We start from the raw sequence: 19,372 nt of genomic DNA, 5'->3' as shown, positions 1-19,372 counted from the left end.
ACAGGATGCATACCTTGATATATGCTTGCATGTGCTGAGTGCTTTGAGAAAGTGATGGGTCTTCTTTGTGGATCATTGCAGCCTGTGATTGGAAGCCACTGATTGAAATTGTCAATAAGCTCTGTGGGCGGTTCCGAGTCGGAGGGAGGCTTTGGTTTGGATCATTTGTTTACCTTACCTGATGTCGGACCCACTGCAGTTTGCCCAAAAACAGGAAAGTTCTCTGACATTATCTGTGCCAGAATGTTTGTGTGAATACATTCACAGTCCTGAATGTACTGTGCAGGGCTCAGTACAGGGACTCTCAGTAGCCCCAGTCTAATCATCGGTGTACCTGCAGGTCCTGGGGGTCCGGGGGGCCCAGGGAGGCCCCTTAAACCATCCTTTCCTGGTAAACCTGACAGCGATAATCCAGGATCACCCTTGTCTCCTTTCTGACCTCGTTCACCTGTGAACCCTGGGAGACCTTTCTCACCTTGCAATGAGAGACCTAGATGGTGAGCAAAATCAAACGAAATTAATCTGATTGCAAGGCCACTTGAGGATTGAAAGACGTCTAGAACCTGAAACAAAGGCCAAGAAACTGGTCAGAGTTGCAAACAGGGAACCTGAGGGCACGTTATCTTAGTTATTTGCATATGAGAAAGAATCAAATGCCTCTTTTAGGAGTGGCTAAAAGTCAAATATTTGTGTTCTAAGATAATAAAATGTGAGGCTGGATGAACACAGCAGGCCAAGCAGCATCTCAGGAGCACAAAAGCTGACGTTTCGGGCCTAGACCCTTCATTAGAGAGGGGGATGGGGGGAGGGAACTGGAATAAATAGGGAGAGAGGGGGAGGCAGACCGAAGATGGAGAGTAAAGAAGATAGGTGGAGAGAGTGTAGGTGGGGAGGTAGGGAGGGGATAGGTCAGTCCAGGGAAGACAGACAGGTCAAGGAGGTGGGATGAGGTTAGTAGGTAGATGGGGGTGCAGCTTGGGGTGGGAGGAAGGGATGGGTGAGAGGAACAAACAACTGCACCTCCCAGTCACAAACCATTTCCACTCCCCCTCCCATTCTTTAGATGGCATGTCCATCATGGGCCTCCTGCACTGCCACAATGATGCCACCCGAAGGTTGCAGGAACAGCAACTCATATTCCGCCTGGGAACCCTGCAGCCTAATGGCATCAATGTGGACTTCACCAGTTTCAAAATCTCCCCTTCCCCTACTGCATCCCTAAACCAGCCCAGTTCATCCCCTCCCCCCCACTGCACCACACAACCAGCCCAGCTCTTCCCCTCCACCCACTGCATCCCAAAACCAGTCCAACCTGTCTCTGCCTCCCTAACCGGTTCTTCCTCTCACCCATCCCTTCCTCCCACCCCAAGCCGCACCCCCAGCTACCTACTAACCTCATCCCACCTCCTTGACCTGTCCGTCTTCCCTGGACTGACCTATCCCCTCCCTACCTCCCCACCTACACCCTCTCCACCTATCTTCTTTACTCTCCATCTTCGGTCCGCCTCCCCCTCTCTCCCTATTTATTCCAGTTCCCTCCCCCCATCCCCCTCTCTGATGAAGGGTCTAGGCCCGAAACGTCAGCTTTTGTGCTCCTGAGATGCTGCTTGGCCTGCTGTGTTCATCCAGCCTCACATTTTATTATCTTGGAATCTCCAGCATCTGCAGTTCCCATTATCTCAAATATTTGTGTTCTAACTCATTTTGGCACCCTCACCATATTTGGACCTTAGTTTTCTTTTATTCATGATGGGATGCAGGCATCACTTGTAAGGCCAGCTTTTGTTACCCATTTCTAACTGACTTGTATCATCCCACTTGTACTTCAACTCCCAGTGTATGCTTGTAGGTGTATCTGTTCCCCTGGTGTATAATCTCATGTATACCTGTATTTCTGGTGTATAATCTCAGGTGTACCTGTACCCCGGTGTATTATCTCATCTGTACCTGTGTTCCTGGCGTGTACTCTCAGGTGTACCTGTACCCCTAGTGTATAATCTCATGTATACCTGTATTTCTGGTGTATAATCTCAGGTATACCAGTGGCCCTGGTGTATATTTCAGGTGTACCTTTACTCCTGGTGTATAATCTCAGGTGACCTTGTACCCCATTTGTGAGATTTGTTACCAGGTTGTGGCATTGGAAGATCTATGCTTTGGCTCTGCAAAGCCTCTCAGATAAATTGATTTCATAATCAACCTATTTGAATTTAGGCCTGTAGCATCACTGTTCCCCCACAAAGCTTCACACTCCTTTACCTGGAGGGCCTGGTTCTCCTGCAAATCCCGGGGGGCCTGGAGGATGGAAAGATGCAAATGTTTTAATCGTATTGATACTTTTTCAATGGATTCTCAATTGAGTCCTATTGAATGTAGTCAATTATCGTTAATAAGATGCCATACCTGGAGGACCTCGTTCACCTTGTTTCCCAGGTGGACCCGGGTCACCAGGATTTCCTCTGGTCCCATAAATAACGTTTCCAGCTGCATCTACAATCTGGGATAGAAAAGCAATGGTTAGCAAATAGTGATTCCTGTCAGTGTGGATGGTGGAGTCAGTGTACTAGTCTGACTGTCTTTGCTGAAGTTATTCAGTGCTACAATGGGTTTTGTGTGTGTGCGCGTGTCTGTCTGTGTGTGTGTGCGTGTGTGTGTGTGCGTGTGCGTAACTTTGGGGCAAAGAGCGTTTGCATAGGCCTCAAGTGGTGCATTGGCTCTCAGACCCCAACCAGTGAGTCAGAGTGTGGTCTGGGGAGGAATCCAGATGTCCCCAGCAGTGGGGAGAGGGGTGTCCTGATCCAGAAATCTCTCAGATCAGTTCACAGGAGGTAAATGAAAAAACAATAACCTCATGTATCTCCCAGTGCTCATCTGGGTTTAGCTGTTGGCTTTCTCCTGGTCTGGGAATGTCTCGTCCAGTTTCAGAAATCTGAATAACTGTGTTTCACAATCTTGTTAACACATTTAAGGTGATAGCCTGCCTCCTTGGTGTTTATTGGTTGCCTGGCAACTAACGCACCTTAGTTCAAACTAGAACAGGATGTGTTTGTATCCGGATTCTGTTCTCTTTAGCATTTTAGCCCCTTCCACCCTCTCTTGCCACCTCCCCCCACACCCCCTCCACTTGTGGTTAAAATTCCCCTTTTATGTTTTTGCAATTAGAAATCTGCACAATTTTAAAGAACAAGTTCCAATGCGCTGTGTTAATGTACAGCTTTTCATTGTGACCTTTTCAGATACTTACAACACCTGGAGGACCCTCAATGCCACGGTTGCCTTTCTCTCCCTAGTGGAAAGATAAACACACATATCTGTCATTTTCAAAGTTGCACAAATCCAGACAACAGAATGGAAGTTAATTCATAGACAGGGTAGACATTTAGATGTTGATTTTAAGATCCAAATGCTTGAAACTGTAATTTTCTGTGAGTGATCAATGTCAGAATCTCTCCTCTCCTGCACCAAGGGCCAGGGAGACAAATGATAGTCCGTGGTGTTTCTATTGTTTCCATCTCCAAACACTGACCAAAACTTTACCCCTCCATCTTGTAGCTGCCCAGAATTCAGAAACACATTTACAATTTATCAAATTGGCCTTGATTCCTTGATTTATAAAATCATAGATTTCAGTCCAATACAAATTGCAACCGTGGCTTTATCAGACAATCACACACAACTTGATCATTCATATTATGCAACCTATTCCATTACTTTGTACTTGACTGTACGCAATATCCAGTGGGCAATGTCAAAAGATCTTTTTCTTAGTTGTAAAATTAACATTTTGGATTGGGTAGTAACTATTTTAACATTTAGATTTAACTTAATTAACCTTACAAATGCTCAGCATAGAGGGCATTACAAAACAGCGAAATACTGCAGATAGTGAAAATCAGAAATATCACAAGGAAACATTGGAAGCACTCACTCTGTCAGGCGGCATCTCTGACTAAGAAACAGGGTAAATGCTTCAATTCTGCAATCTGCACTCATTCTGATGATGATTCACTAACCTCTACCTCTCTCTGCAGTGAGCCTGCCAGACTTACTGACCATTGCCAAAGCTTCCTATTTTTATAGGAGCAAACATTACCCCTTTCCCCATCCTTCCAGAAAAGGAATCAGACTTCATTTGAGCCTCTCGTTGTCCTTTAGCAAGAATCCCAGCATCAGCTGCCTGAGATTTGGTCAGCTCAAATTAAGCATTATTTTCAAAATAGAAAATCAAGGTGCAGAGAAAACAGAGAGAACAAAAAATTTGCTAAGCAAAAATAAAAATAAATGTTAAAGTAATAAACTGATATTTTGACTGATGCATAAAAATGACCTCTAAAAATTGCCAAGCGGCAGAATTGATAGAACATCCTTTTTTTTCCATTTTTTAACTTAAGAAGCAGACATAAAGAAACTGACCATATCCCAAATCTTGGTCACCAGGAAAGGAAGGGAACTGGGATGATGCAAAGGAGTTCAATTCAATTTTTATGGTGGCACAAATTCCAAACTGACCTCGTGGAATTGGTATGAAAGTGAAAGGATTAGAAGTGAGTGGGCTTTTAGCCTTGTGTTCCTCTTCTTCTGGCACCACATCTGGATCGATTTTGAGAGGGAGGGTTCAGTGGAAAAGGCATGTGTCCACATTGCATAGCGTGTGAGTTGGTAAGTCTGCATGTGCTTTTATGTGCTTCATGTCCAATCTCAGAAGTCTTTCTCTCTATCATCTCTATCACTTTCACTCCTTCACTCTCATTTCGTCACTGTCACTCCGTTAACCTCACTCTGTCACTGACACTCTGTCACTGACACTCCGTCATGCTCACTCCGTCACTCTTGGTCCGTCACTTTCAGTCTGTACTCTTGCTCCATCACTCCATCAGTCTCTGTCGTTCCCACTCTGTCACTCTCACTCTGTCACTCTGAGACTCTCACTCTGTACTCTTACTCCATCACTTCATCAGTCTCTGTCAATCCCACTCTGTCACTCTCACTCTTGCTCTACCACTCTCGTTCTGTTACTCTTGCTGTGACACTCCCACTTCTGTCACTGTCACTCATGCAGCATCCAGGGAGAAAATATCAGGTCAAATTGTGGGGTCTCAGGATAAGAGATCACCACCAACCACCTACATCATCACCGAGAGGAGAAGAGAGGACAGGAGAGGACAGGAGAGAGAAGGCTGGATCAGAAAGCAGTAGCTCACACTATGGGCCATCAGCCCCAGCACGTCAATGAATGGGAAAGTGACAAGGTAGGAAGGGGGTGTCATATCGAGAAGAAAGACCTGAAGTTGAGGGCGAAGGGTGGGACCAGGGTTGCTGTGATCAAAAATTTGTCAAACGGATGTGGAAATTCTTTGTTATATTCTACAGCACTGAAAGCTCATTATAAAGAGCCTATATATCCTTCCTTTCCTCCACTCTGCTGATGTGAGTTCCCTTCCCCAATCCTCACTTCATCACACCTTCCAACACCCTTCCATCCCTCTCGCCACCCATCCAGGCAAATCGAGGAAACAGGCTGTTTTACCTTGGGACCATCCCGTCCTGGGAGACCTGGATATCCTGGGTCACCTCGCTGGCCCTATAAAATAAAACCAAATAAGATTAATTTTCTCAGCTTTCACCAACGCTTGGTATTTAAAGCTCCAAAAACATCTTTAGAATTGTCTTCTCTTGGCTGATATTTGAATGCAATCTGAAGAGGTCACGGCATTGTGCTGAAAAACCAAGGTGTAGAGCTGGATGAACACAGCAGTCCAAGCAGCATCAGTGGAGCAGAAAAGCTGATGATTCAGATCTGGATCCTTCTTCAGACCCGAAACATCAGCTTTCCTGCTCCTCTGATGCCGCCTGGCCTGCTGTGTTCATCCAGCTCCACACTGCAATTATCTGAGACTCCAGCATCAGCAGTTCCTACTATCTCACAGGTTTGTGCTGGTTGTCTGATAGACAATTCCAAACATTCGCAACCTTCCTTCTCTAACTGGACATTCTCCTGTCATCATGTCTAATTGTCTCTTGAAATCTAACTTTTGACAGATGAATTTAGTTAGCACAGATACCACTTGCAGCTGGAGTGCGTCAGCAGCACTCTGTGTGCCTCTGAAAACATGTTATATAGTTTCGTGTGGACGTCTTGCACAGCTCCTGATTAATTCCCTCTTAAACAGCCACTGACAATAGCCAGATCCTTCAGAATAAGGTAGTGTTACACCAAGAGATAGTAACACCTGCAGATGTTGGAGTCAGAGATAACACAGTGTGGAGCTAGAGGAACACAGTAGGCCAGGCATCAGAGGAGCAGGAAAGCTGACGTTTTGAGCTGGGACCTTCTTCAGAAATTTCTGAATTTGCTGTGTTCCTCCAGCTCCACACTGTGTTGCACCAATTTCTATTGAAAGAGGGGTTCACACTCTGAGTCCTTGAATCAGCAGGAATATTAAGTTCTTGACTCATTGTGTGCTGCCACATGGAAGGACCATGCTATCACTTCCAGGCAGCACAATAATTTCCCTTGGCACAAGGATTTTTAAAAGCTCAAGTCATTAAGTGTAGTTTATTGGTTTCAGTTAGAGTAAGTGCAGTATCTAGGTGTTACCAGTCAGTCTAGGACTGGTGTCTAATGAAAGGCTAAGTTCAGGACTTACATCACGTCCTGGGAGACCCGGTTCACCGTCTTTTCCAGGTTTACCCTGTGAAATTAGTTCAACAACACTGCGTTAGGTATAAACTGCACAAGGCTCGGCAAAAGCAAACAGTTTGCACTAATTCCCAGGAAGCAAACGCTTTCTGCAAAATTATCAACAACCTGCAGAGATTAAAAAGAGGAAGGATTGGGAAGGAAGTTTGAGAATCTGAAGCATCTTCTATCCTGCTTAACCTCAACGCCTCAACCTGTGCCCACATGACAAATGTATCCCTTTTACGCTCAGCTTCCCTATGGTATGGTTCTGTAACTCAATGTGGTGCAGAGCTCACATGGAGCATGCTACAGAGAATGAAAAACTGTTGGAGGGTACCAGAATATCCAACTCTTTCAATGAAGAGCTTTATGGAAGGCAGCTTAAGATCCCTATTCAATCTGGGTTTATATGTGACTCCAGTCTCACGGCAACAAGTTTGACTGTTCACTGCCCTCTGACCTAGCAAGTCATTCAGTGCTATCAAATTCAAGAAAACAGTTCACCACCACCTCCTCCAAGTTATTAGGGAAGGGCTTTAAATGCTGGACAGTCAGTGACACTCACTTTCCAGGAACGAATTACAAAACGTACAATTGCTTCACTTACACGTTTCCCTGGTTCTCCCAACTCTCCTTTATTCCCCTTCATTCCAATAATCGAAGGACCCTTTTGAAACACAAGCAGACACTTGAAATTAGTAACATTCCTAAACTTGCACTAACAGGAATCTCAAGGAGCACCTAACCTTTTGGGGGCTTCATTTCACAGACCTCTAGTTTTAAGGAGTAATTTAAATATTCTGTAGTATTCAGCCTGTGGTCTGTTGCTGAGTGGCCAGATTCATGTCCCACGACAAGAAATAATGGCGTGTTGTGGTAAACTTAAATTTTGACACAGAAGTTTACGAAGGTTGATTGTGTTACAGCAAACTACTTATGAACCGGCACCAAGTGGTCTGGGAGTGGTCCAGATAATCAAGAGCTCTACACGGTAGGTAATAGAAACGTAATGCAGGGATATACATGCTACTTACATTTTACTTACAGCATAAATCACTTAAATAATAATGCAACTTTTCCTGAAATAAAACTAACAGCAGAGAGCCTTTTCACTCACAACCTCAACTGACCACTCCGACACTGCACTGGTATATCAGGAGAAATTGACTCAAAATTGAATCGTCTTTGATGTTTCGTGTAGCCATTTGATTGAACAATGAGTATACTTACATTGAAGTAAATAAATTGAAGAACTATGCTAACTGGACAGAGAAATACCGTAAATTTGTGGTATTTGAGGCATATAATTTTCACCAGTTTACCGGAGAGCTGGTTCATAGGATGCTGGTTAAAACAAAGTTTGCCATGTTTCAAAGTAAGTCATTGATCAATTTTTTTGAGACAAGGGTATGCAATCAAGCATTCTGGATAACAAACTCGCAACTTGCAAATGCATTAACCCACTCTTCCATTCTGGAAAATCATGGAGGAAATTCCTTGATCTCCAACTGGACAGTAGCAGCTTGGAAATGTTGTTGTTTGTGTGGAAATTTTGGATTAAAATGACGCTTAATGTTGATACGAGGAGTGTGACCAAAAATTCTAAAAAAACAAGAGTGAGACATTGGTTCCACACAAACAAAAGTGTCAATCTAATTATAGGTTAATCGAGCAGATTCATCTTCATACTTACAGGGCTGCCACGGAAGCCCCTAGGTCCTGGTGACCCTTGATCACCTTTCTGACCCTGAAAATGGATCAATAAATCAGAAGGAGATGATCAGAATTTGTGTCTACTAAAATATATATTTTATTACATATTTATTGGATACCAAACCTTTAAGCAGAGTAAAATATTCCAGAGTGATTCACGGGAGTGTTCTCAAACACAATTTGATGCTGAGTCATAGAGACCTTTCAGTCCAAGTCAACCATTATCCGAAATTAAACTAGCCCCACCTGCTTATTGCATACATTGGTATGAGATTAGATTCCCTACAGTGTGGAAACAGGCCCTTCGGCTCAACAAGCCCACACCACCCCTTGGAGCATCCCACCCAGACCCATCCCCCTATAACCCTCACACCCCTGAACACTACGGACAATTTAGTATGGCTGATCCACCTAGCCTGCACATCTTTGGACTGTGGGAGGAAGCTGGAGCACCTAGAGGAAACCCACGCAGACATAGAGAGCACGTGCAAACTCCACACAGACAGTTACCCAAGATTGGAATTGAACCCGGGTCCCTGGTGCTGTGAGGCTGCAGTGCTAACCACTGAGCCACCGTGATCACAAAGGCTGGCCAAAGAAAGTAGTGTCTCAAAAGGGGCTGTGAGCGTGAAACAAAAAGGGAGAGTGGGTGGAGAGGGATGGAAAGGAATTTCCAGATCACAGGCAGCAAAAGGCACAGTGTCAACAATGAAACAGTTAACATCAAAGATGCTTTTGTGGTCAGAAATGAAGAAGCATGGTTAAGTTGGATGGTTGCAGGGCTGGGCATGGTTGCAAAGAGGTTTGAAAAAAAAGAGACAATGTACATTGAAGGTGTTGTTGGATTAGAAGCCAACATTGGTCAGTGTGAGTAGCAGATGCTGGGTGAACGGGACTCAGTGTAACTAATAATCCAGAAGGCAGAGATTTACTGCCTTTCAGAGGAAAATGCCAGCTCACAATCCCAGCCCTGTGTGTGGGAAGAAATTATTTCTCCTTTCTCCTGAAATTGTTGGTGAATTACATTGCCATAACTTTCCCTGAAGTGACAGTGAACATTCTCCCAATCAGGAATTGGCATCAAGTAAGTAGCCGAGAAAGTTCAAATATTCTCTCCATCTCAACAAGAGAAGGAATGACAAGTTAAACGGAGTGGTTACATTTTATACATGTCTTGGTGAAAGGGAAGGTTGAGGGCTGGATGCGAGGAGGGTAATGATATGATAATATTGAGCAGGCTATGTTGTTTGACCTTATGCAGACCAACAGGACCAGGGAACCAATTTATATAAGGGACTGCTTCTAAACCAATCTGTGCAAACATTGGTCTGTGTTCCTAGCTGTTAGACGTTCCCTCAAACTTTACTTTGTACATGCCTTACCCTAGACTGGATAATGAGCTGATAATAGCAGGGTGAGGGTAATTGTGCACATGGGATGTCAATCCACCTGCAGTCACTCCCTTAACCAACCTGATGTAACGACTGAGCAAGAAAACAGAGCGATACTGGAGAAGGGCACTGGGTGAGTTCAGAGGCAGATCAGAGATAGAAAGAAGAATAACGAGAAGGAAAAATTGGATTAATGAGAGAAAAGGTGACACATTGGAAAATAACAAATACATAAAGCTAAATTCTTTTTAATAGCTATGAACAACTTATAACCTGTATAAATGTTTTTTCTTTTGGGACTAGTCAATGTTGAGTGGACATTGCAGGAACAATTATTGCATCAACAGGGAAGTATTTATGCAATTTATTCCCAGTTCTAGGTTCCTGCAGTGGCTTAAATGGGTAATTAGTGAGCAAATGTGGTAAGTTTTTAAACATAATAGGGAGCTTGAGGAGGTGAGATACTGTTTTTACAAAGAGTTGTGAACGTAATTCAGTCCATCATGAAAACCAGTGTTCCTTCCAATGACTCCATCTACCCTTCCCACTGCCTTGGGAAAGCAGCCAACATCATCAAAGACCCCTACCACCACATTTATACTTGCTTGTACCCTCTGCCATTGGGTAGAAGCTACAAAAGCTTGGAAACACATACCAATAGACTTAAGAACGGCTTCTTCCCTGTTCATATCAGACTTATGAACAGACTTTGCATATATTACAGCTAATCTTTCTCTGCATCTTCTCTGTAGTTGTGACACAATATTCTGCATTCTGTTCTATTACCCTGACGCACTTATTGCAAGGTGTGAATTCTCCGGATAGCATGCAAAACAATACTTTTCACTTGTATCTTGGTACATGTGACAATAATAAATCAAATCAAATCAAATTAAACAAACTGCAGGATTGCATAAATCAAGGGGCAAATTCTAGATATTCACAATCAGTTAACTTGAAATAACTGGACAATTTATACAATAATAACAGTAGGCACTGTCAACTGGCCATTACTGTTTCACTAAACGTTGGCCCACTTTCTCCGTGAGTGAGTGGTCTCTGTAGGACAAAGACCCTCAGCAGGAAGTGGTCCTCAAGCTTTATTTGTAAACTGCCTGAATTGTAAATGTATTATTTCAGCTTTGATAAGGTCATAGACATGAGCTAAGCTCTAATGTGGACTTAATAATCCTGGAAAGGAAAATAGAAAAATGACCCAACAATCAACACGTTTCAACTAACAAACCTTTTCTCCTATGATGATTTTTGATGTTGTTCCTGTTTGGGACCCCGTATTACCAGGTGGACCTGGGGGTCCTTGAACTCCTTGTTCACCCTTTGAAAATACAAATAAAATGTATGTCAGAACTCCGTCAGTCTCTTGTGAAACAAAAATTCAGATCAGACACTCTTAAACTAAAGTTCCAGCCCTTGCTTCTGCTTCTTCTCAACACATTTACAGTCCTCCCCTCAGCACCATCCTGCCCTCATCGCATATTCTGCCCTTATCGCTTAACCCTCATCATTACCCCGAATCCCTAACCATCCTGCTTCCACTATCGTCCTCTCTCCTCTGTTGCCATCCCATTTGCTCCCCCACTTTTCAAAATGACAAAGTTAATGAGGAGGAAGTTGGACAAGTCTTTTTTTTAATTGAAAAATTGTTGAATTGATTGATGTTGATTAGTTTGTGCTTACTGGATGAATTGGCTCATGTGTCATAGAGTCACAGCATGAAAACAGACGCTTTGGTTCAACTTGCCCATACCAACCAGATATCCTAAATTAATCTAGTCCCATTCGGCAGTATTTGGCTCATATCCCTTTAAACCCCTCCTGTACATCCAACCATCCAGATGCCTTTTAAATGTTGTAATTGTGCCAGCCTCCATCACCTCTTCTGGCAGCTCATTCCATACACGCACCACCATCTGGATGAAAAAATTGCGCCTTCATCCCCTCTCACCTTAAACCTATGCCTTCTTGTTTTGGGCTCCCCCACCCTGGGGAAGAGGTTTTGACTACGTACCCTATCCATGCCCCTCATGATTTTATCAACCTCTATAAAGGTCACTCCTCAGCTTCTGGCACTCCAGGGAAAACAGCCCCAGCCTATTCAGCCTCTCCCTAAACTCAAACCCTCCAACCCTGGCAACATCCTTATAAATCTTTTCTGAAACCTTTCAAGTTTCAGATCTTTCCTGTAGCAGGAAAAGCAAAATTGAACACAATATTCCAAAGAATATTGATACATTTTTGATAACTCCTTACCTTCTGACCCTTTGGTCCATAAAACTGTACTCCCATGTTCCCCTGTTGACAAAAGAAACAAGCAATGTGAGATAGTCAGCCTCAGGAATATCAATAATATCAGCAATTTCAGAGATATCAGTCATATCAGAACTAACAATGTCAATAGTAAGATTGATATCAATATAATTGTCACCAACATCGGCATTATTAATGCTCCATGGTGATAGCCTATGCTGTGTTTTGAGAGAAAGCAGCTATCGTCATTGGCTTCTGATGATACCTGCCTTCAGAAACATCCCTTTGGTTCTTACTGACTCTGATTAACCTATGTCTTCAGCACTTTGCTCCACAGCTTTGAGCATAGCTATCAAGGAGTTCCCCAACTTCTACCTTCCCTCTTTGCTTTACTTTCTGGGTATCTCATCTCACAAAATACCAGGGGTGGCAGTCCTCTCTGAGGCCAAGTCGCCAACTATGGCAGCATTTGTCAATCACAGGTGACATTACTGGCTTGGATAAATTTGCAGCACGATGCAGAAGTGTAACTGGGGAGTTTCAACTCCAGAAGTTGTTGAGGCCAGGCTGGTAGGTCATCCCAAGCTCCGCTTCAAGGATGCCTGCAAGCATGGCATGAAGTCTTTCAGCATGGATTCCTGTGCCCGAGAGACACTAGTTGACACAGCATGGAAATGATTGGCCAATGTGCACCAGCAAGATGACAGATGGCTACAGCAACTTGGTAATGCACATCAATTTCCAAAATGGAAACTGACAATGACACATGTGGCCATTGTGGCAGAATCTACCTCTCAGCCCATCAACCAAAGTGCATCATGGGAAGTGGATTTATTGGCTATTCATGACCTTGTGGAAAATGCTGCCGCTGACAGTAATATCAAACATTAACAATCTCTGTATTATGGATAATATCAATCCTGTGTCTGAATAGAATCATTTACCTTTGGTCCTGGAGGGCCAGGGATGCCTGGGGGACCCTGGAACAATAAATCAAAAGAGATTATTAACAACAGCTATTGGAGTTGTTTAACGCCTTTCATGTAGCAAATCATTGCAAGTTGCTTCGTAGGAATGTTATTAAAGAAAACATGACACTGCACAAGATCATCATTGAAATAGGTCAAAGGCATGTTATTACAGGGCATCATGAAGGTGGAGAGAATTTGGGAGATATTGACAGAGTGGGCTACTGAATTTCAGGCTTATGGTTGCCTATGCTGAAGTGAGAAAATCATTACTGACTCCTCCACTTCATTGCTGGAGCATGAGAACAACTGTTACAAGGTTTCAGCATCAGTATAGAGCATCACCCACCGATGTGTATCAGATCTACCCAACATACTCCAAAGATACATCAATGTAGTTCTTCATCAGCATTGAAATATTCTTACCAAATCCTTATTTCTTAACTCAAACCAATTTACGCCTGAGGAAGAAAATTTATAGTACAGGAGCAATGTAGTTAGTCAAAATATAGGAGCCAGAGCACTTAAAAATCTGACACTGTTGTTGCTTTTTGTTTGCTTGGATAATACAAAGTGATAACAGGGAATGATGTTTACTACATAAATTGAATTGAATGATTGACCACTGCAACTGCAGCATATCACACATCGGGTGGTCAGTGTTGATAAAAGACCCAATGATTCTGCAAAACTCTGATGAACCCTCAACCAGCATCACTTAAAACTACAAGTAAACTGGTACTTCTGCTTGTGGGATCTTGCTGTGCGCTGTCATGTTTTCTTGTCAGACATAACTACTTGGGAGATGAAAATTTTGACGAAGATTCACAGCACAACTTTCTACATGATATGTTTCTTATCTTAAGCATGTTGCTTTGAGTAGAAACTGAAAGAACTGCAGATGCTGTAAATCAGGAACCAAAACAGAAGTTGCTGGAAAAGCTCAGCAGGTCTGGCAGCAGCTGTGAAGAAAAGAATCAGAGTTAACGTTTTGGGTCCGGTGACCCTTCTTCAGAAGTGGACACTGATTGCAGAACGTTGTATTCTTCTTTAACCAGGAAGGAATGCTAGATGAAGTGGGATCGTGGGCTCCTTCCTGTATCTACCAACATCCTGGTCTGCATGGTGCATTACCTGCATGGTGAGTCAGTGGCACAGCAACTGAAGACCAAAAGGATAAATAAGCATCTGATTGAAGATCTACATTTTCTGTTTGCAGATGCATTCCCATCCTCAGTGAAAAGTCCCTTCATGTTTACTGAAAGTGAAATGGTTGCACATTTAGACTGGTGCTGCTGTTTGAGAGCGCAGGTCCCAGGGACTCCTGTCAACAATGTAACTGGGGAAAAAAAAATGCAAACTGCCTTTGGAGGATGGAACAGAGACCTAATGTTTGAAGGTAGTCATTGCATGAGATGTCATATTTTGGATGCTGTGTTGATAAAAATCAGCATGTCATCATTGTTAATTCGTCGATATTAATTTTTCAAACTGTATTTCTGAACTATGTGCCTGCCTGGTGGGGTTTCTGACTGACAGTGCCATATCACTCCATCAACCCCATTACAGGTATCCTAACAAACAGGTCATGTCAGGATCTGGAATCAGAGATGCAGATTTTGCAATCTCCAATTTCTCTCTCGACTCTCTCTGTCTCTCGAACACAAAGTTCAACTGTCCCACGATGGATTCATTCTAAGGTGTGCTCCAATTATAACTGAAAACACCATTTTAACCAGAAGCCTTTTTGTTGTGGAGAAGGAAGAGTGAACAAACAGACTTACTACAGGTCCAGGATAACCTGGTGGGCCAGTTGGTCCTTGCAATCCAGGAATGCCTGGTTCACCCTGTATTCAAAAGAAATGAAATGATTTAGGACTAAGGGAATACAGGGAGGTCCTCAGACATTGTTGTGTAGAGTGGATGTTCCAAAAGAAACCTTGGAGACTGAATCTCACCTGTTTTCCTGGTGGTCCGGGGAACCCTGGCTCCCCCTTCGAAACTGAAATACCATAAATCTCTCCTGGGTCTCCCTGTTTTAAAGCAAAATCATGAAACTATTAGCTTACTGGTATGAATCTTTACATCTTTCTTCAACACAAACATAAAACCTAAATCCAAAGGAAGTCAAAGCCTAAGAGAGGACACAGGGTGGTTGCAGGAATGAGAAACATCAATTCCATGGAGAGAACAGAAAAATGGGAAGTGTTTTTTTTAATTCACTCAAGGGATGAGGGTGTTGCTGGTTAGACCAGCATTTATTGCCCATCCCTACTAGCCTACAGGGCAATTGGGAGTGAACGACATAGCTGTGGATCTGGAGTCATGTGTAGGCCAGACCAGGTAAGGATGGAGGATTTCCTTCCCTAAAGGATGTTGGTGAACTAGTTGACTTTTTTTTCCCCAAAGTTCAACAGTGGAATTATGGTCATCATTAGACTCCTAATTCCATATTTTTATTGAATTCAAATTCCACCACCTGCTGCAGCAAGATTTGAACCCAGGTCCTCAGGATATTACTTGGGCCTCTGTATTAACAGGCCAGCAATAACACCCCTAGGCCATCGCCTCTCCTTTGAGCAGAGAAACATCAGGAGAAGTTTGGTAGAGTAACTAAGGAGAGATTGTTTTCAGAGGCAGGGTAGTTGACAATCATAGGGACAGAGATTTAAAGTAATTATCAAGAGAATCAGAGTGTAAATGAGGGACATGTTTTTACATACAGCAAGTGATCTCGAATACAATGCCTGACAAGGTGATGCAAGCAGATTCAATAATAATTTTCAAAAGAAAATTGGATTGATACTTTGAGTTGAGAACATCTATATGGCTACAGAGGGAGACAGCAAGTGGAATGGGTGGAATTGGATGGCTGTCCCAAAGAGCCAGAACAGCACAAGGGGATAAATGACCTCCTTCAGTGCTATAAAACGATATGACTTCCCCTTAATCAGAATAATTACAGGGTTGTATTGCTGAAAGTTGAAGCACACCTTCCATCATATATAATTGGGCTTGAATTGCACATTTAATTAGGCTACCTGGGCTTAGCAGGGCCGTGCGAAAGCAAGAATGAGTTCAGCACCGCATCAGCAAGTATGCATTAAGTGTAAGGTTGGAAATTTAGTGATCAAGGAAATTTTGAGAGCAGAGGGGCTGGACACTTAACTAGCCACCTTCACTTTGAGTTTAAAAAAATATGGAGAGTTGTGGACAATGAGTGAGGGATCTCCAGTCTGTGGACTGGTAACATTCTCAAAAAAATTCATATCATGATACACAAGTATATGATTGGTTGGTGAATATTTTGCTTAGTTGCCTTTCAAATCCCATTTAATTTGTTTGCAGTTGTAAGGCTTTAATAGTTCTAGTCAGGTTTACCAGGAGTAGTAAAGCATATTGGGATTAATTGTGTTTATTCATTATAAATTAATGAAAGAAAATTGATTAATTAATTAACAAATTACAAATATTGTAGGACAGGTGATGTGTTGTAACTGTAGAATGTGGGAACTCCTGGATGCTAAGTGGTGTCACAGAACCATGTCTGTAGCATGTGTCTGCAACTTGAGGAGTTTTGGCTCGGAGATATTGAGATTGATGCTGACTTACATATACTTCAATGGTGGGGTGGGGGTGGGGGGAGGGAGTTACTTTGTTCCAGGAAGTGGTAACGTCTTTTAGGAAAGACTCTTCTGATATGATCAGTGGTCAGGGCCAAGAGAGTGTGACTATTAGTGAGGCAGGCAAGGGCATTGTTGGACGGTGGTGCAGAATTAATGGGCTCAATGGTCTCATCTGTCTCTGTAGATTTCGGGTTGCTCGTCTCCCTGTGGGGAACCTGCAGTTGATGAGAGCACAGATGAGAGAATCAGGGATACAATGACAACACAAAGCATTCCTGAACGCGGCTTCACATTTTCTTGAATCTTTAACGAAGGTTGAAAACTGGTTTCGTTATTTACCTTTGTACCCGGAATGCCTGGTCGACCCTGAAAAACATAACAACAGTGTAAAAATAATGTTGAAACCCACCCCTACTCAATAAATCTAAAATAACAGTCAATCAAATTGTCAGATACTTACTGGAGATCCTTGGAGACCTGGTAATCCTGGGGGTCCCAATGGTCCAAGGTCACCCTGTTTATAAGCAGAACAGATCAGTCTTCACCTTTACCCCATGAGTAACTATTCTCCCCAGGAAGCATCAACCTTGAATAGCTCTCCCAAGAAGCTACTTGATATGGTTGAACAGGAAAGAGGGGTCACAGCATAGGAGCTTGAGGTGACCTTATAGAGGCTGATAAAATCATGAGGGGTATAGATAAGGTGAATGTCAGGAGTCTTTTCTCTAGGGTGGGCGATTTTGAGACTAAGGGATATAGTTTTAAGGTGAGTGGAGAAAGATTTATAAAAGACATGAGGAGCAAATTTTTTCTCACTGAGTGGATCGTGTGTGGAATGTACTTCCAGACAAAGTGGTGGATGAGGGCACAGTTACAATATTTAAAAGACATTTAGATAAGTTCGTGAATAAAAACAGTTTGGAGGGATATGGGCCAAGCGCAGGCAGGTGGGACTACTTTAGTTTGATATTATGATCGGTGTGGGCGGGTTGGACCGAAGAGTCTGTTTCTGTGCTGTATGACTCTATGATCCTGTGACTGTGAGTGGGTGGGATATTGAGGGTCTGGGAAGTGAGGGGAAAGTGTGATTAGAGAGGGTGAATAATTAAAGATTTTGGTGAGTCAGTGAGTGGGTGGGATTGGATGTGGGATCATAAAAGGTGCGACCTATGAAAGGAAGTGTTGGATTGGATAGTGGCATGTTAAATGATAGTGAGGGGGGCAGTAGATTTAAACGTTGGGAATTATAAAAGGTGCAGGGAGTACTCAGTGGTGTGAGTAGGATTAGGTTGGTTGGATAATTATAAAGTTTGGGGACTACAGGGAGAGAGTGGTTAGATGTTGGCATATTAAAGGGTGTGGTGAGTGAAAGGCAGAGTAGGATAAGATTGGGGGTAATAAAGAACACAGGCCGTGAAGGACAGAGTGGGATTAGACTGAATATATAATTAAGGGTGCAGAGAGTGAAGAGAGGGAAAGATTATATGACGGGATTTTAAAGGATGCGTGCAGTGACGGGGGCAGTAGGATTTGGTCTATTATTGCATGCAGAGGGTGAGGGACAGAGTGGGATCAGACAGGATGGCATACTAAAGAGTGCGAGGAATGAGGGGGAGAGACTGAGTGTTATATTAATGGATGTGGTGAGTGAGATATTACAAGGTACAATTCCTTTCTCAACTCCCCGAAATGGGATCACCATCTAGAAGTCAAGATTGTGATGGAAATCGGTCCACTTGCCTGGATGAGTGCAGTTCCAACAACACTCAAGAAGTTGACCAAGTTTGATCAGCACCCCATCCACCTCCTTAAGCATTCACTCTTCCCACAGTGGCAGCAGACGGTAATATATACAAGACGTATTGCAGCAACACACCAAGGGTCCTACCACAGTACCTTTCAAACCCCAGGTCTCTACCACCTGGAAGGACCAGGGCAGCAGATGCATGGAAACATCAGCACCTGCAAGTTCCCCAGGGAGTCACTTATCATCCTAACTTGGAAATATATAACTTTGTTCCTTCTGTGTCACTGAAAAAAAAATCCTCAAGCACCCTTCCTAACAGCACTGTGGGTGCAAATGGATCATAGTGATTTACGAAGGTAGCTCGGCACTATCTTCTCAGAGTGACTAGGGACAGGTAACCAACATTGTCCTTCCTGGTGATGCTCACATCCCATGAAAGAATTAAAAATAAAGAGAGGCACACAGTCAGCAAGTGAAGCAAATGGCTTGCTCAGGTTTGCTGCATCAAATAGTTTAGTTCTGTTCTGGAACATTCTTACAAAATCTGCATCAAATGCTGGTTTGACTGAGCCTGACAGCGAGGGTTACCTTTGTGCCATTACATCCTGGGATTCCAGGTGGTCCTGGTGGTCCATCCTGTCCTGGTAAACCCTGTGAGTGAGGAGATTTGTCAGAGAGTTTCCTTCTGTTTGGATCAGTTCAGTGTTTTAAAATGTGATTGGAAGTGAGGTACGGTGGATATTATACTTACAGGCAGTCCTGGAGTTCCTGGGAATCCTGGCGAACCAGCTGGACCCTGTGCCATTAACATTAGCATAAATTAACTGATTAAACAGGAATAATTTCCAATTTTTTTTTTCTTTTATAGTCTAACTTGATCCTCACTGAAGTCCCCTCTTTCATTGTCCAACAAAAGTGGATGGAGTTGGGTTTGGGTGTCTTCCCCAATGTTCTGTTGGAACCTGCTGTGAGATTGT

At 43.1% G+C, this 19,372-nt stretch overlaps 1 protein-coding gene across 1 annotated transcript in view; it reads right to left on the bottom strand.

Moving 5' to 3' along the window:
• Positions 1–19,372, bottom strand: part of LOC125453228 (collagen alpha-5(IV) chain-like) — a 189,164-nt gene that overhangs the window by 67,139 nt on the left and 102,653 nt on the right. The window contains exons 5-21 of the mRNA XM_059646446.1: positions 19,147–19,191; positions 18,984–19,046; positions 17,109–17,162; positions 16,988–17,014; positions 14,981–15,055; positions 14,807–14,869; positions 12,999–13,034; positions 12,058–12,099; positions 11,033–11,122; positions 8,376–8,429; positions 7,290–7,349; positions 6,648–6,692; positions 5,528–5,581; positions 3,245–3,286; positions 2,404–2,497; positions 2,260–2,295; positions 335–490 (exon numbers count right to left, since the gene is read on the bottom strand). Coding sequence (XP_059502429.1) covers positions 335–490; positions 2,260–2,295; positions 2,404–2,497; positions 3,245–3,286; positions 5,528–5,581; positions 6,648–6,692; positions 7,290–7,349; positions 8,376–8,429; positions 11,033–11,122; positions 12,058–12,099; positions 12,999–13,034; positions 14,807–14,869; positions 14,981–15,055; positions 16,988–17,014; positions 17,109–17,162; positions 18,984–19,046; positions 19,147–19,191 — 1,036 coding nt within the window. The remainder of the gene's footprint in view (positions 1–334; positions 491–2,259; positions 2,296–2,403; positions 2,498–3,244; positions 3,287–5,527; positions 5,582–6,647; positions 6,693–7,289; positions 7,350–8,375; positions 8,430–11,032; positions 11,123–12,057; positions 12,100–12,998; positions 13,035–14,806; positions 14,870–14,980; positions 15,056–16,987; positions 17,015–17,108; positions 17,163–18,983; positions 19,047–19,146; positions 19,192–19,372) is intronic.

Source organism: Stegostoma tigrinum, chromosome 6 (assembly GCF_030684315.1).
Source record: "Stegostoma tigrinum isolate sSteTig4 chromosome 6, sSteTig4.hap1, whole genome shotgun sequence".
NCBI lineage: Eukaryota > Metazoa > Chordata > Chondrichthyes > Orectolobiformes > Stegostomatidae > Stegostoma > Stegostoma tigrinum.
Note: the sequence above shows the minus strand (reverse complement) of the source record. Positions and strands in the feature narration are given on the sequence as shown.